Source organism: Phoenix dactylifera, chromosome 2 (assembly GCF_009389715.1).
Source record: "Phoenix dactylifera cultivar Barhee BC4 chromosome 2, palm_55x_up_171113_PBpolish2nd_filt_p, whole genome shotgun sequence".
In the NCBI taxonomy this organism is placed as follows: Eukaryota; Viridiplantae; Streptophyta; class Magnoliopsida; order Arecales; family Arecaceae; genus Phoenix; species Phoenix dactylifera.
Genome location: NC_052393.1, coordinates 4,661,464 through 4,689,080, shown reverse-complemented (window position 1 = coordinate 4,689,080; position 27,617 = coordinate 4,661,464). Strand labels below are relative to the sequence as shown.

The 27,617-nt window shown below is 35.7% G+C and overlaps 3 protein-coding genes across 4 annotated transcripts; all 3 read left to right on the top strand.

Annotated features, from left to right (window-relative positions):
- The first annotated feature begins 1,581 nt into the window (after positions 1–1,581).
- On the top strand, positions 1,582–8,413 carry LOC103721147 (ribonuclease P protein subunit p25-like protein). Of its 2 annotated transcripts, none has more exons than XM_008811219.4 (9): positions 1,582–1,655; positions 2,064–2,186; positions 4,436–4,516; positions 4,706–4,794; positions 4,936–5,010; positions 7,287–7,348; positions 7,423–7,479; positions 7,576–7,770; positions 8,051–8,413. In XM_008811219.4, the coding sequence occupies exons 2-9, from the start codon at positions 2,064–2,066 to the stop codon at positions 8,137–8,139; spliced, it is 771 nt and encodes a 256-aa protein (XP_008809441.1). In that variant the 5' UTR covers positions 1,582–1,655; the 3' UTR covers positions 8,140–8,413. The 2 variants fall into 2 exon arrangements, with proteins under 2 accessions (XP_008809441.1, XP_008809440.1); XM_008811218.4 differs by having other exon boundaries at positions 7,420–7,479.
- A 5,018-nt stretch (positions 8,414–13,431) lies between these two features.
- On the top strand, positions 13,432–24,934 carry LOC103719582 (monooxygenase 2-like). Its single transcript, XM_039118162.1, has 10 exons — positions 13,432–13,748; positions 13,872–14,041; positions 17,058–17,173; positions 17,325–17,552; positions 20,362–20,672; positions 20,788–20,934; positions 21,921–21,989; positions 22,353–22,518; positions 22,659–22,887; positions 24,208–24,934. The coding sequence occupies exons 5-10, from the start codon at positions 20,599–20,601 to the stop codon at positions 24,738–24,740; spliced, it is 1,218 nt and encodes a 405-aa protein (XP_038974090.1). The 5' UTR covers positions 13,432–13,748; positions 13,872–14,041; positions 17,058–17,173; positions 17,325–17,552; positions 20,362–20,598; the 3' UTR covers positions 24,741–24,934.
- On the top strand, positions 16,531–17,852 carry LOC108511726 (monooxygenase 2-like). Its single transcript, XM_039115893.1, has 5 exons — positions 16,531–16,705; positions 16,805–16,879; positions 17,058–17,173; positions 17,325–17,552; positions 17,718–17,852. Exons 1-5 carry the CDS (start codon positions 16,531–16,533, stop codon positions 17,850–17,852), a joined length of 729 nt encoding a protein of 242 aa, XP_038971821.1.
- Positions 24,935–27,617: the final 2,683 nt, after the last annotated feature.

Sequence of the window (27,617 nt, the reverse complement as noted above, 5' to 3'; positions counted from 1 at the left end):
CTTGTTTAAGCCACAGCTTGAGCAGACCCTTGTGGTGGTTGATATGAATATAACTTTTAGCCGGTCCTTTCATCGACCTGAATAAAACTATTAGTTTCTATTGATTGGGACTTTAAAACCCTTCTCCAAGTTTCAAATTCTCATTGATTCCTAGTCTCTAACAGCTACATACACTTATTCTCCAATATGCACAGTTACAAATAACTGTATATGCATAGATATGTGTGCACAGAGATAATATAACTATATAAAAGGATAGTATATCTATATATAGGGAGGATATAATTGTCTATAAGAACTAGCATAAATGTGCACAATATAAGTGTAAATGTCTGCAAATCCTGCATAAAAGTGTGCAGGATTAAAAATTAAATGATAATGATCAAAAGATATGTTAAAATCCGGTCAAAGAAAGAATTGAGTATTAAGTTTCCTCCTCCTTTTTGGCATACCTTGTTATTTCCTTTTTTTTGTGGTAAAAAAAGATCACTCTATTAATAGAATCTCATATATGCAATGACCATTCTAGAGCTTCGAGTATATTTACGTAGAAATGCTGCGATTCTTGCTCGTAATAATTTGATATTATTAAAGCCTAAAATTAGGCAAGTTTCCATAATTTCTTGCAGAATACTTCTTTTATCTTTATTAACAACACAAGCTAAACCTTCAAATGGAACACCTTGTCATAGACATATGGACTAGATTTGGGCTTGTTGAGGTGTGTACCTTAAAATTAGAGGTGGCAATGGGATTGGGTTAGGTTGGATACGGATTAAGTCAGATGCAGATTAGATTAAAAATTCAATAACTTGAATCTGGTCTATTTATTAAATTGGTCAAAAATTCAAATCTGAATCCGGCCTATTTATCAAATAGATAACCCAACACGATTTATATAATCTACTTATTAAACAGATCCAATAAAATCAAATGAGTTAAACAAGTTTAATAGGTTTTTAACTAATTAAATAATCTTAAATAGGTCAAACATGCTAAACAAATTGGGTTAAATAGGATAGAAATGGGTTAAACAGATTTTAAATAAGTCAAATAAGTTTTAAATGGATTAAATGGGTTGTATTATAACCTGATTCAATTATTAAGCGATTTAAAATGGATTAAAGAGGTAAAAAATCTAAAACCGGACCTGACTTATTTAACAAATAGATTTAATATATTGGTCCATTTATCATTTAAATTTATTTTTGTTAAAATTAAATTTGCTCAAAACGAATCGCTTATAGATAGGATTGACGGATGAGATTGCTGCTGCCACGTAAAATAATTTTTGAGATCTAACCTACTGCCATGGTTCTGGCACTACCGCTTTTCCTTCCCTCGGTTTGAATTTTTGAAACGCACTTTATGCGTTCTAGCGCGAATCTTCTGACGCCGAGTCACCTTTTTTTACATCACAAAACTCGCATACGTTGTCCGTTCATGGATCTCAATCAACCGGCTGCAATAATTCGTGACATGATGGTAATTTGGATTGCTGATGGGGCTATAAGAGTCCTTTCGGTTAACCCTAGCGGTGAGACCGGTTCGCCGCGCAACGCGGGTTTATATTGGAGGGCGGTTGCAGGGAGGGGTTTCAGGGCGGAAAAGAAGAAACGAGCCGTAGAAGAGGGCGGGGAGAGCAAAAACTAACAGTAAGAACGACAATCCTCAAAGATTTCTTTTTTCCTCTTTCGATCTTTTTTCGCTCCGGATTTTTAGTTTGATCCCACTTGCATTGAGAGAAACCCTCGCCGGTGTCTGGAGTCGAACGGATCTCCTTTTCCTGTTTCTTTCCTCTTCTTGTTGTCTCGTCTTCGGGCACCAATCCTAATATTTCTTACTTTTAGGGTTTCTTTCTGCAGATTTTTTGCCTTTTTTTTTTCCTTTAAGTTCTTGGAAGATTGTTTTTCTTGGATTGGATAATCACTGCTGCTTTCTTTTTCTTTTTTCGTTTTGTAATTTCTGAGGGCAATGGATTTGTTTTTTCTTGTGAAAGTTTTTAAATTTTTAATGGCGTAAAAATTTGCTGTTTTTTTTTTGTTCTCTTTGTGGGCGAGAAGATGGATCGTTACCAGAGGGTGGAGAAACCGAGGGAGGAAACCCCTATAAACCAAAATGAGATCCGCATTACGACTCAGGGTAGGATGCGAAACTACATCACCTACGCCACGAGCCTGATTCAGGTATATTTGTGTTCTGATACAAAAGAAGGGTATTGGTATATGTATCTCATCACTCTTTCAATTGTTCTACTAGAGGTTATTTTTTATGATCCAAATGTTGGATGATGACTTTGACTGGAAGTTCAAAATATGATCTTGGCTAACTGCATTGCATGTCTGTAGTGTACGTGACTCTTGGTGCTTGACATTGCTTTGGGAACTGTAAGCATGTAATTCATAAATTTATAAATTTTTAATATTACCACCATTCTTTTGGATGTTGTCTTAGCACAGAAAGACAATCTCAAAATTCACAAATTTATTAACAGGAAGGTATCGAAGTTCTGTTTTGCTTCTCTGTTGTGATCTTTTTTTCCTCCTTTTCTTGGAATGATCTTTTCAAGCATTGTTTGATCACATCGAACTTTTCTTTAAGAAAAGAAATTTTTCTCGATACTTTTCTATTACAATGAAGATATTCAACATTACTCCCTGAACCATTCATGCACTGGTAGTTTATGGATTGTTACTAATTTGTGAAGGAAAAAGGTTTATTCGTATGCAAAAATCATGGCAAAGTGAAGTTTACTGGAGTATTTGATTGCCTGAGTCACTATTGCCTTTATTTTGTTGATTATGCCGTATTTTTTTATTATGTCTTCAACTAATTCGTTAGGTTCTAATTGGATATTTCATCTCTCTATTTCAATATTTTTCTCTTTTTATCACCAAGCTTGTAGAACCATTATTCCATTTTTGTAAAACTTGACTATTGTTTGAAAGATTCAGGAAACTCAATCTGCCTCACATATAACAACTTGATGCATGAAAGATCGTTCAAAGTGAAAGAAAAAGATCACACGTGTCAATGAGTATTGCGTTTCAATCATTAAATAATTGCATTTTATCCCCATGGAAATCTCATATATACTTGCATCAAAGAATCCTAACGTATGTTTTAGAATTTGTTATACTCTGTACAATCAACACTTTTGTAGGTTGTACAAAACTAAATTAATGACCAAATAAGACTTAAGCTGTATAAGGTTTTCCATACCAATAAAGAAAGTGGGCACTTAAGTTGTATATTTAACAACCTATCGGGTTATTGTATGAGAAGTGATAAATCGTGTGATATTGGTATTAAAAATGCAAATAGATGTATGCTTATATGGAAGATGAAAGCACAATTATGTGCAGATTTTATAGTGAACATAGTATGATTAGTTTGATTTAATGCTTGTATTATTGTAATTTTTAGTATATGGTCTGGAACTTTCCCACTTGTGTGCCCACTGCCTAAAAAAATGAGTTCTAGTTTAAAGTCATGGTACACCTATATGATATTTGCGCTGCACAATTGGATCTTGTTTTATGATGCATGAGGCAGTTTTTGGAACCACTGTCATAGATGGATCTGTACCAATGGCTGTGTCTCAGATCAATGGTTCAATCGTAATCTAACATGAGGATTAAAGTCTGCTCCACCTGTCTCTCTCTCTCACACACACACACACAGGGAGATAGATCCAGCGTCATCACTTCAAATTTGAGCCTTGTGGAGTAAGAGGAAGTTCCTCCATCCCAAATCTATTATACATCAACCTAGCTGTGACATATTAAAGTGGAAGAAGAAAGGAAGAAGAGCCCTCACTTGGCTATTTCCATATATGTAGCCCCTCCTCCAGTGCCTCTATTTTTCTTGACATTGCCCTACCTCATGCTTCCAACGATATAGCTTGATTCTCATGCTTCACTCTAAACAGAGAGATAGAGAGGAAGGACTCCAAAAGGAATGTTTTTCCTTTTATTTTTTTCATAAACAATTGACCTGCCCAAGCCAAACCTGGTTTGACTGGATGGTTTGAATGGTTGAACCATCTGGTTCATTGGGTCTAATGGATTTTGGATATTTTTTGGCTTTAATATGAGCTGACCCATAAATGCTTGTGTGTGATGAGTAGACTTGGGCGGGTCTTCTGTTTTTTAAAACACTGACATGAGGCAGGGCATTATTGGAAATTAAATGGGCAATAAAATCCAGAAGTCAAAAATTACAGGTGTGGCAACTAACAGGAATGCTGGAATGGTTGTTACCACCTACCAAAGTTTTTTAAGAAAATAAAATAACATTATTTTACATTAATAAGGTTCATCACTGTTGTCTGAGTTTTCTTGTGGTTTGTTTTCAAAATATATCCTTGCAGAACAATTTCTTTTTGATTCAGGTGTTTGCTTTGTTAGCTGATGCTTGTGTTTTAATTTTGAAGGAGAAAGGTTCAAATGAAATTGTCTTTAAGGCCATGGGAAGGGCTATCAACAAAACTGTCATGGTTGTGGAGCTAATAAAGGTACTTCCGTATAATATACAGTTTTTTTTTTAATATTCTCTTTACTCTTTCGAAAATTTATGCTAAATCTTCATGCATCCATATCTGTTATCAAATTGATATGTCCTTAATAGGTTCTTCATAGCTAAAAGAAGTGTTGGACTTACTAGTCATTGCCCTAAATCTTATTGTTGTTTCATGCTTATGCAGAGAAGAGTTGTTGGTCTTCATCAGAATACCTCTATTGGATCTACAGACATAACTGATACATGGGAGCCTTTAGAAGAAGGCCTACTCCCGTAAGAGCATACTTGCTGTTGTAAATTGAAGACTATATATTGCAATTAGACATGTTTAAAAACATATGTAGTGGTGATCAGATGTGTAGCTCATATGCCAACAATCTTATATCGAGTCTAATTGGAGTTTTCCTTTTGCAGGCTTGAAACCACTAGGCATGTATCTATGATCACAATAACTCTGTCTAAGAAGGAGCTTGACAAGTCCTCAGTTGGGTGAGTAGGAATTCTGAACCTATTACCTCTTTTTTTCTCTCTATATCCTAGTGGTTGCATAAGTAGGTGCACTTTTAAAATTTTGAAGAAATGTCCTATTCATTCCTAAGATTTCATTAAATGGTTCTCTACTGAAAAGCCAAGTGTAGGCATTGTGTTTAATGAGATGATGTATATTGAAAATTTCATAACTTGGAACCAAATTGCTAAAAGAGGGTATCGGGCTGCATGTCATAACAAAGTGCTACGACCATTCAGCAAAAGCAAATAATGCTTGTATTCTGAAGATTGTTAGTTTGAATCAAGCAATTCACGATTTCATTAAAAAATATCAAGCACATAAGATTCATGGCTAAAATTAGTCCTGGAAGCTTCTATGATGGTATTTTGCATGCGTTGGAATCTCTTCAAGTTGGGACAGTTTGTGGATGACTATAGAATTGTAAGGGCATGAGCTATTGATGCACATAGGTCCATAGTATATGTGAATTGCATGAAATGATTTGGTATATGCTCGAAAGCACATTAATTCATATTGAAAATAATTAAATTGGGATATGGAGTGCTCAAACAGAGATTTTCCCTTTTTCCTTCTTTGGATTTAGCACTTGGAAAATTGCTAGCACTGTTCTCATTGTTTAATTCTTAATATTTGTCTGCCATCCTGCATTAATTTTCCTTTTAATTTGTACTCCATATAAGTTGCCTTATTCCTAGTCTAATGTAAGGCTATATGTACCTTTTATTGCTATGGCTGATTTGTTTTTTTAATTTTTTGGTTGATGACAATAAAGAGAGGATGGAGCTTACTTTCTAGAGTTGAATAGTTTCCAAAGAATAATGATTATATTTCTGCTATAATTTCAGTGTCTTTGGATGCAACAATTAGACTATGTTAATGGTTATTGGATCTCACTCTTTCTTCTTGATAGTTTATGTAGTTTATCATAAGGCCAAATGTCATGAATCTAGGTGTAATTTTATTAGGATGCAATTAATAGGTAAGTTTCATTTTTAATTGCTAATCAATAATTTCAAAAAGAAAGACCAGGGAAAATGGCAACCATCGTATGAAGATAAATGACATCAATATGAAGAACTAATTCTTTTTTGTCAAGAAAGATGAATATTGGATGCTTTGTTTTTTCTTGCTCATGCAACGTGTGATAAAGAGAGGCAAGGAACAAATTAAACACATGATTTTATCAACTTGGAATGCGAAAAACCATGTTGTATTAAAAGTGACCGCTGGTATATATTTGGAGGGAAGAAACAAATCAAGCACACGATGTTTATCAACTTGGAATTGGAAAAAGCATGTGGTATTAAAAGTGTATACTGGTATAGATTGTTGTGGTGAACTTTCTAATTCTTCAATGTGGCTTCATTCATCTCATTCTTCTCTATGTGATGTTCTTATTACTTGCTAGTGAATGCCACATGCCTTAAGGACTAACAAAAATATTTAAGATGGTAATAAGGCCTCTGAAGTTGTATGATTTGCATTCTAGGCAATCTAAAAGGGGAGACTAGCAGGGTGCTCGTCCGTACTATACTATACATGCTATGCATACTGTGCAATTTTGTTATCCCAAGAAGCCTATATACTATTCATTCCAACACCTGTTGCTTTATCACAATGTCTAGCAATATGTAGCCCCTCACACCCTCCCCCATTCGCTCTCTTATCTGAAGGTCATGGAAATGACAAAAAGTTGTCCTTTAGTAGCAATATATGAACTTCCCACAATGTTGTCAGTACTCCTACATCACCTGCAATTGTTGCCGATGTCACACGATGGTTTTTATCATTGCAAATGTGTACTATCTTGTACAGCTAATTTATATAAATTCTTGAAATTGTAAATCTGATGCTAAACAGCAAGCATAATTGATGTCTGAGATGATTTGCCATTCTAAATTCCTGTAGATGTATTAATCTTGTTTACAGTTTATATACATCATCTATTCTTGGATCTCTAATCCGAAGTACATGAATTATCCAAATTGAGGGTGTTCAAACAATCCACTCACCATGTTGGATGGCAAGATGAACCCGTTCATAAACTTCTAAACATATATAACTGATTCATAAAATTTGGTCTACAATTTAAAAGTAGTATTGATGCAAACTTAAAGTTTTACTCCTCTTGTGTTCACTTTCATTCAGCTGCCAGCAAAGCTTGTTAATCTTGTTGAAGTTAGGTGATCCCATAGTTTAGATTTCCTTTATGAATTATGCCATAGTTTACTTAATAGTCCATTCCTTTCCACAGATATCAACCTCCTTTACCCAAGGATCTGGTGAAACCACTGGCTGAATTTGACTATGACGGAGGTATGTGTCTCCAACTTGTTTGTTTGGATGTTTATATGCTCATATTTCTTGACAATTTATTTGCATTCTAGAAGGCTCACCTGGTGGTCGAGGCAGAGGTCGTGGGGGTCGTGGCAGGGGAAGGGCTAGAGGTGTGTCATTATGCTTCAACCTGCCTTGTCAGACCTAAATTTTCACACATTTTTTGTTAATATGTAAGGCACTAATGGTTTGGGATCTATCCGTAGGAAATGGCACCATGGCAGCAGATTATGGTGATGGAGGATGGGACAACTGGGGGCATGGATATGGCAGAGGTGGCTGGACCCGTGGTAGGGGTCGTGGCTTCCGAGGCCGTGGCAGAGGAGGCTATGGTGGTTGGAATGACTACCAGCAAGACCACAGCTATGATAATGAAGCTCCAGTTGTCAATCAAGGCAGAGGTATTTCGTTGGTTTTCCTCAATTTGTAACCATGCCCCTTGTCCATTACTCGAAAGGCCAGTCCTTGTCCTGTGTATCTTGGTTGGGTCTCAGATCATAGTGTGGTAACTCCTATTATACCATCATGTCCCTAATTGGCATGAGTTTTTTAGTGCTTGGATTCTAAAAAACTACTCTAAAAAACTACTCACACTTGAAACTAATATAAGAGCAACAAATTGTTACCCTTTTTTTTAATGTAATGTTAGTATCTTTAACTTGTGGAGCCGTCTGGTTACAGGTCGTGGTCGTGGGAGGGGTCAAAACCAAGGAAGGGGTCGTGATTCTAGATCAAATGGACGGATCAATGCAATTAATGGAAGGGCGTAAATGGAACGATCTCTATCAAGTCAATATTTCTACTAAATCATTGTGTTGGATGCCTGCTCTTACGTACTAGTTTATTATTTGTCCTAGATATAGATCAGCCATAGTTTACATAAGCTGTCTTCATGTTATGCGAGCATTTGAATTCTTATTGTTATTTAGTTCTACTTATTTTTTGTTAGATTAAACTAATTGTAGCATTTGACTAACAGAGCAGTACATTCTTTTATTTTTTATTAACCTTGTTTGGCCAACGAAGACGTGTCCTTTGTTGTTATGGCTGGTGCTTGAAGTATGATTTGGTGCTTATAAGTAGGATATGAGCCTTGTTTTTGTCAGGGATGAGTCAGTTGGATGAGGCCTTAGTATATATGGTAACAATCTTGATGCAAGTAATCTTTGAACATAAAAATTGTAAGTCAAAACCATGAGGCATGCTTTTGTAGGTTGTCTTCTATGTTTTTCCATATGGAGGAAAATTGATTTACAAGTTTCAGAAGTGTAAGATGGAATTTGCAACAGTCGGTCAATTAGATGTGATGATGGCTCCATCTAATTGTTGTTTTTGACATCCGGCCTGAGCAGATTCTTGTATTAGTTTCTGTTGTTTTCTTGTTATTTAAGCTACAATCCATGCTTAGGGATCGGTTCTAGAAAAAGTGTCATAGCAACCAATAAAAAACAAAATAATACCTTTTTAAACTCGGTTTACTAACTCTTACATTGCCTTCCTCAAACCAAGTTCTGCAAATTTGATCATACCAATCATCTCCTTAAGCTTCAGAAAAACATCTACTTTTAATGGCTTTATAAAAATATCAGCTATTTCATCTTCAAATAAACAAAATTCAACCATAATTTTCTTTTCCTTCACAAACTTGAATTTAATGAAACTTGATATCAATATGTTTGCTACAATTATGAATCATTGGATTTTTTGTCAATGTAATTACGGACTTGTCATCACAACAAAATATTTCTAGGTGTGCCTTGATGATATTGCAACTCTTCAAGTATTCTATGCAACCAAACTGCTTGAGCAACACTATTTGTTGCTATAATATACTCCGTTTCAGCAATGGTTGCTTTTTTTGATGACCAAGAAAATATTTTTGAAACATATACTTTTTTGCTTTTCAATATCACTATTTTCATATCCAACAAGTTCCACACTGTTAGCATGAATAAAAAATGCCATCACTTTGTGTATCTTTTATATATCTTAAAATACATTTTGCTACTTGCAAGTGGAATTGATGTGGAGTCTTTATGAATCTGTTTATAATTTCAATACCATATGTCATATCAGGCCTAGTGGAAGTCAAATACGTCAAACTTCCTACCAATCTTTTAAAATTCATAAGATCCACCAACACCTATGCCATCTTTTACCGGCTTAAATTTTTCTTCTACTGGATTTCATCTTGAGTCTCTTCGAAATATCACGAGCATACTTCTTTTGCAAAGTGAATAATGCCACCATCTGTTTGAGCCATCTCAATGCTAAGAAAATAGAACATCAAACCTTTATCTATCATCTCAAATCAAGCAATCATAGCCTCCCCAATTTCTGTAATCAACTTCAAATTATTGCCGGTATAAATCAAGTTACCCATGTATAAACATATAATAACAATATTACCTTGCAAATGAGATTTAACATAAAAGAATATGCTCATAAGGATACTACTAAATTTATGCTCAATAAAAAAGAAATTGTGCCGATGCGCATGTACGATGCTATTAGTGCTTGCTTCTATTTATATAAAGCCTTTTTCAACTTATAAATTTTATTTTCTTCCCCTTTCTTCATAAAATTTGAGAGTTATTCAACATAAACTTCATCTTCTATCATGCCATTCAAGAAAGTAAATTTCACAGCCATTTGAAATATTTTCCAACAATTATAGCAGTAAGAGAAAAGCCATACGTATTATATGCGACAAGAGCAAACACCTTAAAATAATCAATATCTAATTGTTGCTTGTACCTTTTAGCTACCAATCAATCCTTGAAGTAGTATATGATGCATGACAACTGCAGGAAGAAGAGGGAAGGGGGAAGAAGAGAAGGGGGAAGAAGAGGAGGAGGAGACGAGGAGGAGAAAGAAGAAGACAAGGAGGCTAATTTTTATTCATCATTCATCAAAACCCTAAACATGAGGATGAACCCATATATATAGGGTCACAAAATAACAAATAAATCCCTACAAATAAAACAATTCCAAAAAGGTCCTAAAATGACAATATGCAAATAAACCCAAATGACAATATGCAAATAAACCCAATATTCAGGCTGGTTGAATCGGCTGGGATCCGCTGAGCTGGCTGGATCCTGTGGTGACCGGTTGACCTGGCACTGGTGTCCGCACCAGTATATCTCTACATTCGGCTTGAATTTTCTTTTGTATACCTATTTAATATCAATTGGCTTCTTGCCACTAGGAAGGGTAGTAAGCTCTTTTGTATTATTTTTTTCAATTGCAAGAATTTCTTCATCTTTTGCTTGAATCCAATGATCATTACAAACTGCTTCCTCAAAGGTTAAGGGATCACAATTTATCGATAAAAAAAAATTAGCCAATTCATCATTAGATGGATCATTATCATTATCAACAACAAAATTTTGCGAACGAGAAGATAGACAACGCTGGTGATGTGGAGGGTTAGATGATTGTACAGGAATAAGAATAGATAATATCCAATGGAGCCGATGCATACCTTGTTCTTCAATATGCCTTCCAAAATTTGTATTAACTACGACCAGCAATTGAGATGACTTTTTCTTATTAATAGACCAATGTCAAGCAGCTTACTCATCAAAAACGATATCATGATTAATGTTCACTTTTTTAGTCTTTAGATTGTATGTCTTTAACCCTTTGCCCTATAACTATAACCAATAAAAATATATTTTTCTGCTTTATCATCAAGTTTCTTCCTCAATGCATTAGGCACACGTGCATAGGTGACACAACCAAATACTTTTAAGTATTTAATATCAGGCTTCCTTTGAGTCCAAACTTCTTGTGGTGTTTTTTTTGGTATGCATGTGTCATAACCAATTATCATCACTACTAAAATTTAAGTGTCCAAAATGCATGTGTCTTAACCAATTATCATCACCAATTATAGAACCATGGAAAGATAAATCTCCACAGTTAATATCTAATGGGAACAAACGATTTTGAGTTATATTTACATTTGCTATTAGTTCTTTTGATGATCACTGATGGTACAACCACTCTTGTTGATATGCATGTTTAGCACTTTTCTGCAAGCTGCTCCACACCTAAAAGATTTTGGTAAAGACTCGGCACAAAAAATATATCTGAAATATAGTTAAGGGGCTCTTTCTTCAATTTAATTGTAGTCTTACCTCTCTCCAGAACTAGTATCTTTGTTTTATTTCCAAGCTTCAGTTTGATGCAAAACGACTTATCTAATTCAGCAAACATTTTCTTTTTCCACGCATATAATTATAGTAGCCCGTATCCAAAAACTGCTTATTTTTCTCATCTTCCTTCATTACATAACTTGCTGGTAATAAAGTCTCCAGATTATCACCGCTGTTTTCAGTAATTTTAGCATGCAACTCTCTATTCTCCGTATCTTCTATGGTGACATTTATTCCAATAGTGATCGTACCTTTTTATAGTTATGGCATTGAATATGAGACTGATACTGTTGCTGATAGTGGCCGTACTTCTTGCACTTTGTAACATTAGATACGAGATTTATCATATTTTTTATTAGAATCATCACTTCTTTCTTATCCTTGATCCAATCTGTAGTTTCTTCCTCCTTTGCTTTTAAAACTCTGGCCTCTTTAAATTGATTTGGCTTTGCCGAAGAACTCTTCTTTTTGCCGGTAGCATTTTGTAGGCTGAAGATGGAAAACTGCCTCGGGAGCTCTGCAACATTCTATTTTCTAATTTTATTGGGTGCATTCGTACACGTATTGTATGAATTACCTGCTTTAGCAAAAAAAAAAAAAACTCTTCTTTCCGCTCTTTAAGTTTAATTGGATTTGCAATGCTCTTCTATAGCCTTTTCTGATCTATCACTCATATGGTGCTCATGAGCCTCCAATAACCCATGTAATTTGTCAATCGTCGTGCCATTGAGATCTTTTAACTCCTCCACTGCCACCACATACTCAAAATGTACTGTTAGGCTTCGAAGAAACCTGAACATCGTTTACATTTTCGCTATTAGTTTTTATTTGATTAATAGCTTGCGGTTGCAAAAAATAATCCATAATAGTCTCACCCTTTTTCATCCGAAGAAGCACAAACTTTTTCCAAAAATTTTGCAATCACATCCTTTTAGGTCGATCATGACCCTTGTAAGAATTTATAAAGATAGCCGGGGCTTTCTTTGGGCACTCTCTCTCATTCATTAAATACATGTAAAGCAAGGGTCTCATTGCCCCACTATAGCATCAATGGCCTTGTGCAGCCATTTGAGTTATACAGACTAAACAACAGATGCAGGATATACATCCGTGTGTATGTACTTGTTTATTCTATTAGTTTTGTTGCTCAAGAAGCCAAGCTACTCGGCAAAATTATGCATCAAATTGATAATATTTGGTATGATAAATAAGTGGATATTTCAAAATAAATGCTTCATATTTTAAAAGAAAACCCTTAAAAACATTCATGATTTTTAATTTTTGAATATTTTATTTTCTAATTTCTATGGGTGTATTTATGCTGGAATGGTTTGATTTATCCAATTTATCAAAAAAAAAATTATAAATAATGGAAATAATCAACCCGTCTTGATTAGTCTCTGAAATCGGTTGACTTGATTCGCCTATCCTTACCTTGGGCTTGGCTTTTGAACCCTTAACGAGGCCAGATGGTTAATCTTACCCGTCCCGGAAACACTTGACCCATAAATTGTAAAGGTATAAAATTGGCTATTAGTTTGAAAATTTTTATTATAATATAATAATAAAAATATAAAATATTATAATTATTAGTATTAATTTTTTATAATATAATAAATTTTTTAGCTAGATAATAAAACTAATTAAATAATTATTAAAGAGCCGAAATATTATATTTTATTATGAATATTTTGGTAAAAAATAGCTTTTTGATTGAATTTAAAAATATTTTTTTGAAAAATTTCAAAATAGAGTTTTTTCAAAATCTATTTTTATTTTTTTAAAAAAAGCTAAAATAGTTTTTTAAAATTTTTATCAAATATTTTTATTTTATTTAAATATACTTTTGAAAAAGTAAGAAAGTATTTTTTTTTTGGCTCCCCCAAAAACTTCCCCAAATGGGCGAGCTCAAGAAGACCGAGGAAAGCGACAAAGAAAAATGGCATTCTTGCGATCGAGGGACCAAACCCTAGTTCAGTCCTCCTCTTCGTGTCCTCGCATCGACGTAAGCTACACCCAATCCCATACTTTCGAATTAATTTCGCTGCCCTTGTTTCTTTTCTCCATCAGCGGATCCATGATTCCTTCGTTTGCGCGTTTTATTCTCGATTTTTATCTGGAAAAATGGAAGAAAAAGAAAAGAAAAAGATGACTAATGATGTGGAGATGAAGGAGGTTCAAGCTCCATTCGTCACCACTTCTTCCACCCTTTCGGCGTAAGATTACGATAAATTTTAAAGAAGAGAACCCTTTTTCCCTTCTAATTCTCTAAAATTCTATCTATTTTTGCGATTTTTTGGTCTTAAAAGAGAAATTTTTGGGTTCTGGTTTGGTTTCAGATATGAAGGTGATTGCTTCCTTGATCGAGACCGGCGCATATGCCAAAAAGGTGCGGCTAACCATAATGCTCCGCCGGAAGATCAGGGAGCCCGTGGTCTATGCCTTCCTTAGCTATGCCCTTGCCCCGGGTTCTGAGGCCCACACGAGGCTCTCCTCCTATATTCACAAGGTATAAAGCGATTCGTCACAGAGGCACTCTTAGTTCCGCTTATGGCATCGCCTTGCTTAATGCTTTTTAAATAAATTTATGAAATTTGAAATTCTGATTGTTGTTCAAGAATCAAGGTGTCGCTGTGTTTGGGCAACGGATTTAATAGGATGACAAATATTTGTTTGCAGTGAAAATTTGCATATCATGCATTGCTGCTCCCGAGACATGTTAATGGATGGTCTTTTTAGACTACAACATTGATATGATTTTTTATTTGCTTATTTGTGCTTGATACGATTTGTAGCCGAATCCAAGTCACGCACACAAAAGAGAGACTTTAGCCACTTTTGTTTCGGAACAGGGAGTGGCATGTGTTGCAAGAAGCTGAGTTTATAAAAAAAAATGGTAAATTCACGTTGATATGACTTACTAGAGTTGAACCGTGGACATTCTTTATATTTTTCCTTTGAGGTCTTTGCGTCAGACATCTCTCCATAATAGTGGTGATGAAAAATGATGTCAAATAAATTGAGGTAGATCCCTAAAGCTAATGGGGTAGGAGTAATTTGCTAAACATAGTATATTTAAAACAACACAACTGCTAGGACATTGACCATTCAAAGAATTTATAGATTTTTAGATTTTTGGTTACTACAAGGGAGGAAGATTGTACCTTTCATTTACAATCATTTTACCTGAACTCTCAAGCACTGCAGCTAAACTGAACACTTCTGTAAAAATCTGATTTATAGTAGCTAGAATTTTTTAATCACTGGAAACAACAGCTTTTTCCATTGGAATTTGTTAAAAACTTTTTGTTGAAAACTCATTAAAGCAATGCCCATTTAAATAGTGATAAGCTTTTATCATCCTTTTCTTGGCTCTCAAATGCTTTTATATGCTGACTGTAATAGGTTTGGTAGGGGAGGGGAGGGTTAGCTTAAAAGTGGATACTATTTATTGAGGTAAGGTGAATAATGCATATTTTTGTGAATACATGTCAGTTTAAATCATAAATTCTAGAGAGTGAGCTCTAGTGCAATGGTAAGGTTGCTCAATTGTGACTTAAAAGTCACGGGTTCGAAACACAAAAACAGCCTTTTATATGTGGAGGTGATGCAGCATATATCTAACCTTCCCAGACCCCGCAATGGCAATAGCGTTGTGCATTGCCCACCCTCCCTATGAATCATAAGTGTTGGCTAATGCTAATGAGGTCTTAGCATTGTTCATCATATTTTTGTTTGATGCCTTCTCTCATATTTTCTTGCATAATTTTGTCTCAATCTGCAAATGTGGACTAACATGATAGATAAAGTATTCCTACAAAAAAGATATAGGTCAGAAATGGTTAATTTCCATGTGCATTAGCAAGCAAGTCTTGATTAAGATGTTGGGATATGCACATACTGTCAATCTGGATAGAATTAGCTTTCAATCTTGGAGAAAAAATACCTGTTTTCTCATTTTCTTTTTCTTACCTCTACTCCGCCACATAAATTATATTTGATTATAAAGGTGATGGTGATGTGACGGTAGTGCCATATACGGGCCTATCTGATTTTTTAAAGGTGTCCAGCAGTGGTTATGTGGCTCTTATGATGTAACCATGAACAGCTGCACCAATGGATAGCTATACATTTTTTCTTAAATGAGCATGATGCTTTCGTTCAACCTCCTTTACCTAAGGATGAGTTGAACCCACTGGCTGAATTTGACTATGATGGAGGTATGTGTCTTCAACTTGTCTGTTTGGATGTTTTATATGCTCATCTTTCTTGACAATTTATTTGCATTCTAGAGGATGGCTCCATGGAATTGTTGTTTTTGACATCTGGCCTGAGCAAATTCTTGTATTAGTTTCCGTTGTTTTCTTGTTATTTAAGCTACAACCCACGCTTTAGGGATCAGTTCTAGAAAAAGTGTCGTTCTTTTGGTCTATATATTCTTGTGTTTGTACCATCAAATCTCTGTCCTTGGTCCTTCCTTCAAGGTTCGACAGAACCAAATAACTTTTGGAGAAAAGATGAATTGGTTAAGCCAATATTTTCTCGTGGAATCCAGTTGGATTGACTGATTTCTCGGTGGTAATCACTATTGGCTATTGAGTTGACGATTGCTTGCTCCGACCTGGATCGATCATATTCTTCATTGGGTTGACCATGCTGTGGACATTCTTGTCCACGGTCGAACTTGGAAACTCGGCCTAATTCCTTTGGTTAGATAACGACTCCCACTCTTACATTCATATAGCATGAATCTTCAATGGCCTCCCATGAGCTGTGACTGATATTACGTAAGATAACACGTTGTTTGAGGCCCACCATTTGTGCACACGTAGACACAATCCCCCTTCATTTTGTTACCTATGGAGGTTGCTGTGGAGGATGTGGTAATCGTTGGTGCTGGATTAGCAGGCCTTGCAACGACACTGGGACTCCATAGATAAACGCATTCCTAAACATACGACTAAGAAATACAATATCCTTCTGCTTCCTGAGGAGTAAATGGCGATAGATAAGAGATTGTTTGAGGAAAGGAGTGAAGAGCTTGGTCTTGGAGTCCTCAGAGTGTTGAGGACCACAGGCTTCACATTCGCCACATGGACCGATGCGTTAGGGGTAGGTGACTCTCTCCGGCAGCATCATCACATTATTAGCCACTCTCTCAAATCATGTCTGGGTAAATCATGTCTGTTGTGTAGTATAAAATTTATTCCAAATGCAGGCCTGGGTGCAATTTATGCAAGATTCTGAGATTTGTCATTTGTTCACAATCTAGATAGACGACATATGGTACAAGCTGAAAGTGATCAAGGCACCAATAATGTGAGTGTGGGTGGTTTTGATCTTGGATGTTAGCAATTTCACCTTATTTGTTTTTCTTCAAAGCAAAAAAGAAGAAGAAAAAGAACATCAGGGACCAGCATCACCTTATTTGTGTCATATACATATTGAGATTTCTTTCTTGAATGGTGCACTAGGTGAGTCACGTATTCAGAAATGCTCATTTTCAAAGTAAACCTTTGTTGCAGTGGGGAGTGTGAAGTTCACTTGGCACGATCAGGTACTCCTCAAAGATCATCGAATCAAGGAGGATGGCTACTATATGCTTTTGCATTTAGCAGATGGGCAGACGCTCAAAACGCAGGTAATTACATAGATCTAAAAGAAAAAAAAAAACAGATAACTGGCATATTTGCAATTAAAATAACCATGTAACTTGCGCATTACCTTTGGCAGTTCTACTGAGGTTATGAAGTATACTAATTAGCTTGTTTTTCTGTATGTTATTGTAATAGGTGTTGATAGGGTGTGATGGAGTAAATTCAGTGGTAGCAAAATGGTTGGGACTGAAGAAACCATCCTTATCTGGGCGTTCTGCTTCTAGAGGTTTTGCTGAGTTTCCAAATGGCCATGGTTTCAAGCCACTGATTTCAGAGTACTTCGGAGGAGGTTCAGATGAGGCTTGGAACAATGCAGCGAGAGAGGCTTTTGCTGGTTTTTCACATGGACTTCCTCCGCTAAAGGTAGGCTTTATTATTTGCTGGATTGTAGTTGTCTAAATGAGATGAGAATTTATGGATAGCATGATGAAGCTTGCAAATGTGCCTAAAGAAGCAATACAAATCATAGAAAAGAGTGAATCGAGTGATATGATATCTTTTCCATTGAGATATAGGTGTGCATTTCAGTTGCTTTGGGGGAATATTAGGAAGGGAAATGCTTGTGTCGCTAGAGACGCACTTCATCCTATGATTCCTGATCTAGGCCAAGGAAGTTGTGCAACACTTGAAGATGGCGTTGTTTTGTTTAGGTGCTTGGTTTAAGATGAAACCGATGAAGAAGAAAAGGTAGAAAATAATACAATCAAGGTGGCTTTACAGAAGTATGCCAAGGATAGGAGATGAGGTCTGAACTTGTTGCTGTTGCTTATATATTGGGCTTTGTACAACAAAGTAATAATGTCGTTATAAGCGTCCTAGGGGATAAGTTTTATATAAAATTTAATGTCAAAAGTAGGTTGCGGTTACAAATCTATACTCACGATTAAAAGAGCCTGCAGTTTGATTTTTGACATTGTCAACTTTGCACTTCTATGAAAAATAAATATAATCTCCCTCCCCTCTCTTGATCCTACCTTTTCTAAATTTTATCCACTAAAACTGTTCACAGATAAAAAAATATTTCTAATAATTCTTCTTCCTAACTTGTGACAACAGATGCCCGTATACTAGTGTTGTTTTAAAGTTATTCCATTGATGTGCCAAGACAAGTCTTAAGTAGTTCGGAAGGCGAGGTGCCAAGGCCTTGGAGAATGGCAGTTCAGAGCTTCACGAACTGAATGACCGGCCTGTAAAAGGATACCTGGATCGCCGACTCTTCTGGCTCTTTTACTTGCATGTTTTTTTCTAAGAGATGAACCATCCTCTTTCAGTATTAGCTTATATGCATGATTCAGCCTGCAAAGTTGCACTCAAACAATTACATGAGACAACCATTGCCAAAAAAGTTATTTCAAGGAGTCCAGTTATCCAAGCTTGCTTTTTAATCATCAATAATTAAGTTAATGATCAATGAGTATCTTAGAATAACGAACATATTAGTATATTTTGAATAAAATAATTTATTAGTTAGAAAGAAATATTGAAAGTCGTGAACAGTAATTTGTTGGATGACACCATTTTTTTTTTTTTTTTTGATATAGCGACTCGTAATGATCATCATCTAAAAGAGTATTTAACTAACAAACTTTATCTGACCATTATATTATTATAATAGCTTCTATGTAGTAGAAATAATAGTGATTATTTGCATGATACTTTGTTAAATAAAATTATTTTTTGTTTTCAAATTTGAAATTTTTACCAATTTTTCTCTTAAATTATACTTTGTATTTCTAAAAACTGATAATTTTTCATTTAGTGAATGGTGACATGGGCACTATCATTGTCTTTTGCTTTTATTTATATGCTGTTATGAAAATGTTATAACAATAATTTTACTGTTCTTTTTTTGAGAGAACCGATAGGCACAAAGTATCGAAAGGAACGTATTCAATTAAAGGGAAAATTTTATAATAATTATATCTTGATGGCGGCCTTTATGGTGGTGTCTCTTGGAGGATGGTCCTTCAGGTACAAGTTAAGATAGCAGCCTTCTTGGACCTCTGGTCGAGCAAAGCAGGCTTTTACTCGAATAGGGTTGGCTGACAAGCCATATGTTTTTTTTTTTCTTTTTTTGGACGGTACGGGCATGCCCATGGGCCTTTAACTAAAATAATCAAATTTAACTACGTAAGACGTAGGATGCTACGTCATGCGATTCCGCAACAGTTGAAGTCCAATGCCTTTATTTAAGAGCACATGGCAACTGGTTGGTGATCAAATTAAAATAATCATATCCAACTAAGTAAGACGTAAGATGCTACGTCATGCGCTTCCGCCACAGATGGCAACCGGTTGGTGATCAAATTAACTTAAATTTGATGAATCACTGTGACGATGAAACTTCCATTTTTTTCTCGGTAAGGCCCCACGCCGGTACTTTCCTTGCCTCCTTGTGCACATATATTTTCGTTGAGAGAAAGAGGGGGAAAAAAATCGAAACATCCCTCAAAAAATTATAATATATAAAATTTTATGACATCTAACTATTTATAATAATATACAAAACAATTATCTTTTCATGTGACACAATGGTATAGGTGTTTTATAATCTCTTCCCATCTTGCCCTCATGACATCTGCTCTTACACTCAGAAGCAATCGGTCATGGATTTAATTTTGGATGGCAACACCCTTCTTTTAATCTAGATTAGTTATTTCTCGATTGTTTGAATGGTTCAGTCTTCTTGGAGGTCTAAGCTTCTATCTAAATAGAGTGGGATGGATACATGGTAAGAAGGAATTCGTTCCTCCTGGTTTCAAAAAAAAATAAGAAGAGATGGTGAGAGTTATCCAAAATCAAATATTAATTTAGAAGTTGAAGCAAAGCCTTGTTCTATTAAAATAAATATACTAAAAATATTTTCTAAAGAATCTTTTTTACTGAGTTCTTGTTTATCATATTTTGTTTTTTCCAAGATGCAAGATGATCAGCCTTAAGAAATATTGTCTGATTCTGATAGCTCTTTTTACACTGAAAGAGGAGAAGCATCCAATTCTATACCTCCCTCCTTATTGAATAGAGTTGCCCTATTATTCAAATTTTCTGAATTTTTTTTTTAACAAATCTACCAAAAAAAAAATGCCATAAATCGAATTCTGTAATCAAGTACCTTCGGGTTACTTTACTTGATCCGAGAAGTGACCTAGTCGCATCAAACTTTTTGAGCCAGGTTCTTGGCTGCTGCAGTGGAAAATATTATTGGATTCAACGTTGGGCTCCACGTTACAGGGAGCATGACTAAGAGTACTTCAGCGATGACCTCAGGAGAGTCCCAACTCTCTCTCTCTCTCTCTCTCTCTCTCTCTCTCTCTCTCTCTCTCTCTCCTCTCCCAGCTATAAGTATTCTTTTCCTCGCCTCGCCTGCCCCCACCTTTAATCTCTGCCTCTAATTCATAGCTTGCATCAAATGGAGGCCATCGAGGATGTCGTGATCATCGGCGCCGGAATAGCGGGGCTCGCAACAGCTTTGGGACTCCATACGTATGTACTAATTAACAATAACACGCTGGTTTTTATGTGGTGACATTATTATCTTCTATGAATTGCTCTTGGGAAGAAGGAGAAAATTTCATTGTGGATTGAGAGATGGATGCAGGAAGGGAGTGAGGAGCTTGGTGTTGGAGTCGTCCGAGTCGCTGAGGGCGGCGGGTTTCGGGCTCTCCATATGGACCAATGGTTGGAGAGCACTGGATGCGCTTGGGGTGGGGGACTCTCTCCGGCAGAGTCATGTCCGCTTACAAGGGTAAGCAGCAGCAGTACCCTTTCTCTCTCTTATTATTGATTTCGTATCTCAGCTATTGGGTGGTGGTCAACTGTTACATGACTTTTTTTTTTGTGTTATTCGGTTCTTAACTGAATCCTTTTAATTGAGAAGACATGCAATTTAACTGAAGCTCAAATACAATTTACACACACACACACACACACACACACACACACACACAGAGAGAGAGAGAGAGAGAGAGTTGAAACAAAAAGTAAAGAAATCAAAGTCCCAATACATCTCCTATTACCTGGGATACATCCAGCATATTTTCTTGATTCTGTTCGTGCATCCATCCACGCATTTTTGTTTGGAAATTAGGAGCACTTTAGATGTGTAAGGCAACCATTTCCAATTGGACAAGATGGATGATTTAAGAGCACAGATCTTTTACGGTGTTCATGCAGCACTGCAAAGTGGTGTGCAACCATGGATGGCTGCTATCAAAAAAATGGATGACTATCAAATAAGACAGTCCACAAGTATGTGCCATGTCATATATGGCATGCATTGTTTCTGTCCATCTCGGATGGAGGCCATCCAGGGATTCATAGTATTCTATGGTGCATGGGCCACATACTAATTAGAAGATTCTGGTTGAATAACTCAAACCCCAATCACCGAATTAGTCTCTATTGACTTTACCAATTGTACTAGTTGAATATGCATCCTATTTAAAAAAGTAAAGAATTGTAGATAGCTTATATACGTAGGCTCAAGGTGATTGCAAAGTTTTGTAGTTTATAACTAAAACTAGCACGTGTGATTTATCCAAGTTCCTACACGTATAGATGTTGCTAGTTTATTATGGAAAAATATTTATGCAACTTGATCAATTAACAAATGCCTATCATTTTCATGCCTAATATATTCATATATGAAAAACAATATATATATATATATATATATATATATAGACACACACACACATAAATATAAATTAATGAATGTTCTTGTGTGTGCAGAGTGACAGCTACTTCCGCAGCTTCTGGAGCTAGAACATCAAATTCGGCATTTATGGCACGAGGGAAGATGTGAGCTTTTAGATTGTGTCAATGCATGAACCAAATTTTTTACACACATTGTATTATTCTTTAGCCACCAGATGATTGAAGTTAATCTCTTCAATCGGCACACAACCTATATTCCTCGTGTTTTGAATACATACTTGTCAGTTATATGATATAATTGTAATGAGATCATCCAATAATTACTTGTAGATCAAATAAGACTATATCAGTCTCTTGCTAGAAACCACTAGCGAGGTGTCTCATTAATATCTTCTTGTGAGAAAGTAATGTGTTCCATTAATTTAATTATAGTCTTTTCTGGTGGAATCTTTTGGTTGCCTATATAAACTATGTTTTCTAATCTAAAAAAATTGAAAAATGATGCAGTGGGGAGCGTGAAGTTCGCTGTCTAAGGAGGAATATATTGTTGGAAACCTTAGAAAATGAGTTACCACTTGGCACGGTTAGATACTCTTCCAAAGTTGCTGCAATTGAGGAGGATGGCTACTTTAAGCTCCTGCATTTGGCAGATGGCTCCACACTCAAAACTAAGGTGTGTATATTTCTGAAAGGGAAAGAACATGGATGAAATGGTTTTGTAATGTAAAATATGTTTCAATGTGGTATATAAACTTTCTAAAGTCGTTAATAGAATTATTTGAAACTATTTCTATTATTTTTTCCATGTTATAGGTCTTGATAGGTTGTGATGGAGTGAACTCAGTGGTAGCAAGATGGTTGGGCCTAAAGAAACCCGCATTTACGGGGCGTTCAGCTTCGAGAGGTTTTGCTGAGTTTCCAAATGGCCATGGTTTCAAACCTGAGGCCATGCAATACTTTGGAGAAGGCTTTCGTACAGGTTTATTGCCTTGTAATGAGAGAATGGTTTATTGGTTTTTCACTTGGACTCCCTCTGAGCAAGGTAGGCTCTACAACTTTTGTTATGTTTGCATGCATTCTATTGTGTATATTTGTAGTCAAAGTAGATGATGCTGAACTGTGGAATGCTCCGCCTCCACCCAAACATGGACCCTAAATATTGAACATAACAGTGAAAGCTTATTAAATATAGTGCCCCGTTATGATTAGCTAAGGTAATTGGAAAATAGTTCAGCATCTTCCTTAATTGTAAAGCCATAAAATTTGGACCATTGATGTGGTAGTTAATTGCTTGAAAGATGTGTTATGTTTTATTCCAAAAAAAATGGTTTTGAGGCTAGTTATTTTATGCTTTTTCTTCACAAAGCCTATCATGACTTGAAAGGCTAGAAAAAATATACATAAATCAACACTCATTTTTGCTTATTAAAGTTCTGCTTCCATACTGATTTTAAAATAGTAAATGTTCTTTCTATTAAATCTCACCTCTTAAAATTATTAAGGGTAAAATAGATATTTTCAAATATTTATGGTTCAGCTAGTTATAAATTAAAAAAAATAATTGCAAGTTAGTTCCTGATATCTTTTGAATTTATGTATTCATTTGTGCCTATCCTGTATTTGCATTTAATCTATGAAATCTTGTAATTAATTACTTATAAGTCTTCAGATTAAGTCAACTAGATGATAGCAAAATATTATACAATGCTAATTACATATCTTTTGGCTATTTTTATTATGGACCCCTTAACCTATGTCTCTCCACTTTTGATCCTCCAGCAGCTAAGCCTCAAACAAGAAAATGGAAAAATAAGTAAGAAGAGATAGAGGCCTAAGCCTCCCTTGCCCTTAAAATAATGATATATTGGCCATTTTACACCCTGGTCAATATTAACCAGGGTTCGGTCAGCGAAAACTAGAGGAAGAGTCGTTTTTAACAAATGTAAAACTTTGCAAGAATTTTTATATAAATATGGAAAGATAGAGATTAATATATATGAATACAAAAAAAAAAAGACCAATTAATGAGAAACCAAAAGTATTCCTTCATTCTTTGTTAACTGTATGGTTCGCTCAGCATTATAAAAAAGAAAAAAGAAAAAATGGGTTCCCATGTGTGGGTTTTGGGAGGGAGAATGGGGAGGGATAAAATGAAAAAGAGAATCACAGAGAGAGGGGGGGGGCATGTGAGATAGAACACACATGAGAGTCCTGAAGAGAGGGATTTCTTAGAAAGATATATAGGGTATGAGAGAGTTTGAGAAGAGAGAACAAGAGATCAATTTTACTCATTGTATACCTACAAGCCTCTTTTTTTATCAATATGAAAATGTTAACTCCTTTGTTTGTTTTTATTTAACAGAAAAGGAAGTGGAAGAAAGTGCAGTGAAAATGAAACAATGTATGTTAAGCAAGTTGAAGCATTCCAAGGTGCCTGAGGAATTTATACGTGTCATAGAAATAAGCGAACTCAGCGATCCGGTCTCAGCTCCATTGAGATACAGGTGGCCATTTTCTTTGTTTTGGGGGAATATAAGCAAGGGAAATACTTGTGTGGCCGGTGACGCATTCCATCCCATGACCCCTGATATAGGTCAAGGAGGCTGCTCGGCACTTGAAGATAGCATTGTTCTGGCCAGATGCTTGAGTGAAGCCCTTCTAGGGGAGCACAATGGAGGAGCTGAAGGAGAGTACGACAACATTAAGAAGGGCTTGGAGAAGTATGCTAGGGAGAGGAGATGGAGGAGCTTTCAGTTGATTGCCACAGCTTATATCTTGGGTCGTATACAACAAAGTAATGGTGCAATCATGGGTTTCCTAAGGGACAGATGGTTGTCCGGTACAATGTCTAGGTTGCTCGTAGCAAGTGCTGATTTTGATTGCGGGAAGCTCTAAAACTATTACGATTGAGTTCTTTTATGTCAAAATGTAATTGGAAGTGTAGTAGAGTGATTAATTGGTATTTAAATGTTATAAGGGCGTCAGTAGGCTAATCCACGACCCTGAATTTATATTGTTTCGAATTCGATCACATATGCATGCTTAATCGACATTAGTTAATTGATATCTTGAGTTATTTACAAGGGCAATCCTGGCAGGCTGTCTGATATCCGCTTGTGCATGAGCATTTGTGTTTGGCATTGTGCCACGAGAATGAGTGAAGTTAGGGCGACGAAAAACTTTTTCTAACTTGATAAAAAATTGCACTTTTGACTCGTAGTAGTCTTTTGCTTACGTCCTTTAAATAATCAAGAAGAACAATAAAAATAGTGAACTTGATGGATATGGAAATGTCTTTAAAAGTTTACATCTACTCTGCTAGGCAAATGAATTTATTCAGTAGCACATGTGATGACAATTTTGATCCAACAAGAAAGAGGATTTGATGAATAATTATGCTCTTATCGATGAATCAGAAGAAAGTAAAGCTACTTGATAGGTGATCAAATCGATGAACAACATGCCATGTATGGTGACTAATTCAAGAAGAATAAGAATTTGATAGATGGTTGTGATCTGATCTCATTATTTTATAAAATTTGTCCTTACTCATCATGCATCCGATTATTTTAAGTGGATAAGGTATTTGATTGATGCTTGTGATTCAAGATCAAGAAAATTTTGATGGCATACACTGATCCTTTATTACCCAAACTATCAATACTAAGATTTTTCTATTTCCATGAATTCTTTTTGTTAATGTTTGAACTAATGTAGTGCTCTCTTTTGTCACTCTCATACATAAAGCAAAGGGCTCATTATCCCACTATAGCCACTAATAATAGATGCAGGATATACATCTGTGCATATGTATTTGTTCGTTCTGTTAGTTTTGTTGCTCAGAAAGCCAAGCTGGTCGACAAAATTATACACCAAATTGATAATTTTTGGTATGATAAATTAGTGGAAATTCCAAGGTAAATGCTTTGTAGTTTAAAAAGTGACCGTCAAAAAACAATCATAATTCTCAATTTTTGTTTTTTGTTTTTTTTTTTTTGATTCCCACGAATAATATTTATTCTCGAATGGTTTAATTTAACCTGTTTACTAAAAAAATATTACAAATATTGGAAATAATCGGCCCGTCTTGGTTAGTCTCAGGAAGAATAAAGGCATTCTTGCGTTCGAGGGATCAATCCCTGGTTCAGTCCTCTTCGTGTCCTCGCATCGACGTGAGCTACTCCCAATCCCATACTTCCGAATTAATTTCGCTTCCCTTGTTTCCTTTCTCCATCATCTGATCCACGATTTCTTCGTTCGCGCGTTTTATTCTTCTTTTTTCTTTCACTATTTGCTGATGATTTTTATCAGGAAAAAGGAAGAAAAAGAAAAAGAAAAAGATGACTAATGATATGGAGATGAAGGAGGTTCTAGCTCCATCCAATTCCGTGTCCTCCGGCACCGCTTCTTCCTGCCTTCAGCGTAAGATTACGATAAATTAACGATGAAAGGAATTTTAAAGAAAAGAACCTTCTCCCTTTCTTCTAATTCTATTTTTTGCGTTCTAAAAAGAGAAATTTTTGGGTTCTGGTTTGGTTTCTGATCTGAAAGGAGATTGGTTCCGGGATCGTGCGGGCGGTGCGGCTCACCATGATGCTCCGCCGGAAGCTCAGGGCCCCCGCTATCTCTGCCTTCCTTAGCCATGCCCTTGCCCTGGCCTCTGAGGCCCACTCGAGTCTCGCTCCTCCCATCTTCCCAAGGTTTTAAAGCGATTCGTCAAAGAGGTACTCCTAGTTCCCCTTGGAGCCTAATCTTTCCCTGCTTAACGTTTTTTTAAATAAATTTATGAAATTTGAAATTCCGATTCTTTCCGCTCTCTAATTGTTGTTCAAGAATCAAGGCGTCGCTGTTTTTCGGCAACGGGTTGAAGTAGGATGACGAATGTTTGTTTGCTGTGAAAATTTGCATATCACTGCATTGCTACCGATGAGACATGCCTATAGATGGTCATTTTAGGCTATAACATTGCTATAATTATTTGTTTGCTTATTTGAGCTGGATATGGTTTGGGTTGGAGTTTTATTTTAAAAAAATAAATTTTTTTATCTTCTAAATTTTAATTATTTTAAATAGTTTAAAAATACTTTTTATAAGATGTCTCTTATAGGGTTGTGACTTTTCGAAGGAAAATATTGGTTTCCGAAAATATACGGTGTTTCCAAAATATTACATATCGGAACTATGGTGCCACTTCGGTCTTCCGGATAGAGTCTATAAATAGACTTCTCATGATTAATCCTTATCCAATCTCTTTCTCTCTTTTTTTTACTGATACTTTGTCTTCCGAGAGTTTCTTCCGTAGATAGAGTTGTTTCATTTTTCAACTTTTTGCTATTTTTTTCTGTTTTATCTTTTATTTTTTTTAGGGTATCTGAAGGAGTCGGTCAGGTCAAGCCTTTCCAGCGATCGTGCTCGTTAGAGGAAGATCGGGCTAGACCGAATTGTTGTACCTTGAAAACGAAATCGCCATAAATCCGTACATAGAAGGCAAATCATGTTTTTAAGGCAATGCATATCACATACTTCGTGTAGATAAGCTCTTTTCAATCTTTTAAATTTACTTTAGTTAATTATTTTTTTATAAAATATTGATATAACAATTTTTAGACAACAATTTCTCCAACAGTTTGTAGCCCAATAAAAGACGCACAAAAAAGAGTGACTTCTGTTTCGGAACAGGAAGTGGCATGCGTTGCAAGAAGCTGAGTTTATCAAAAAAAAAAAAAAAAAATGGTAAATTCACGTTGATATGACTTACTAGAGTTGAATAGC

Excerpts from the sequence above, each read along its gene's own strand:
- LOC103719582 (XM_039118162.1), top strand. The coding sequence starts at position 20,599 with ATGGAGGCCATCGAGGATGTCGTGATCATCGGCGCCGGAATAGCGGGG. Across the intron at positions 20,935-21,920 it reads AGTCATGTCCGCTTACAAGG|AGTGACAGCTACTTCCGCAG; the intron begins GTAAGCAGCAGC and ends TTGTGTGTGCAG. Across the intron at positions 22,888-24,207 it reads TTGGACTCCCTCTGAGCAAG|AAAAGGAAGTGGAAGAAAGT; the intron begins GTAGGCTCTACA and ends TTTATTTAACAG.
- LOC108511726 (XM_039115893.1), top strand. The coding sequence starts at position 16,531 with ATGGCGATAGATAAGAGATTGTTTGAGGAAAGGAGTGAAGAGCTTGGT. Across the intron at positions 16,706-16,804 it reads CTCTCTCAAATCATGTCTGG|ATAGACGACATATGGTACAA; the intron begins GTAAATCATGTC and ends TTCACAATCTAG. Across the intron at positions 16,880-17,057 it reads GGGTGGTTTTGATCTTGGAT|TGGGGAGTGTGAAGTTCACT; the intron begins GTTAGCAATTTC and ends CCTTTGTTGCAG.
- LOC103721147 (XM_008811218.4), top strand. The coding sequence starts at position 2,064 with ATGGATCGTTACCAGAGGGTGGAGAAACCGAGGGAGGAAACCCCTATA. Across the intron at positions 7,349-7,419 it reads TGAATTTGACTATGACGGAG|AAGGCTCACCTGGTGGTCGA; the intron begins GTATGTGTCTCC and ends TTTGCATTCTAG. Across the intron at positions 7,480-7,575 it reads TGGCAGGGGAAGGGCTAGAG|GAAATGGCACCATGGCAGCA; the intron begins GTGTGTCATTAT and ends ATCTATCCGTAG.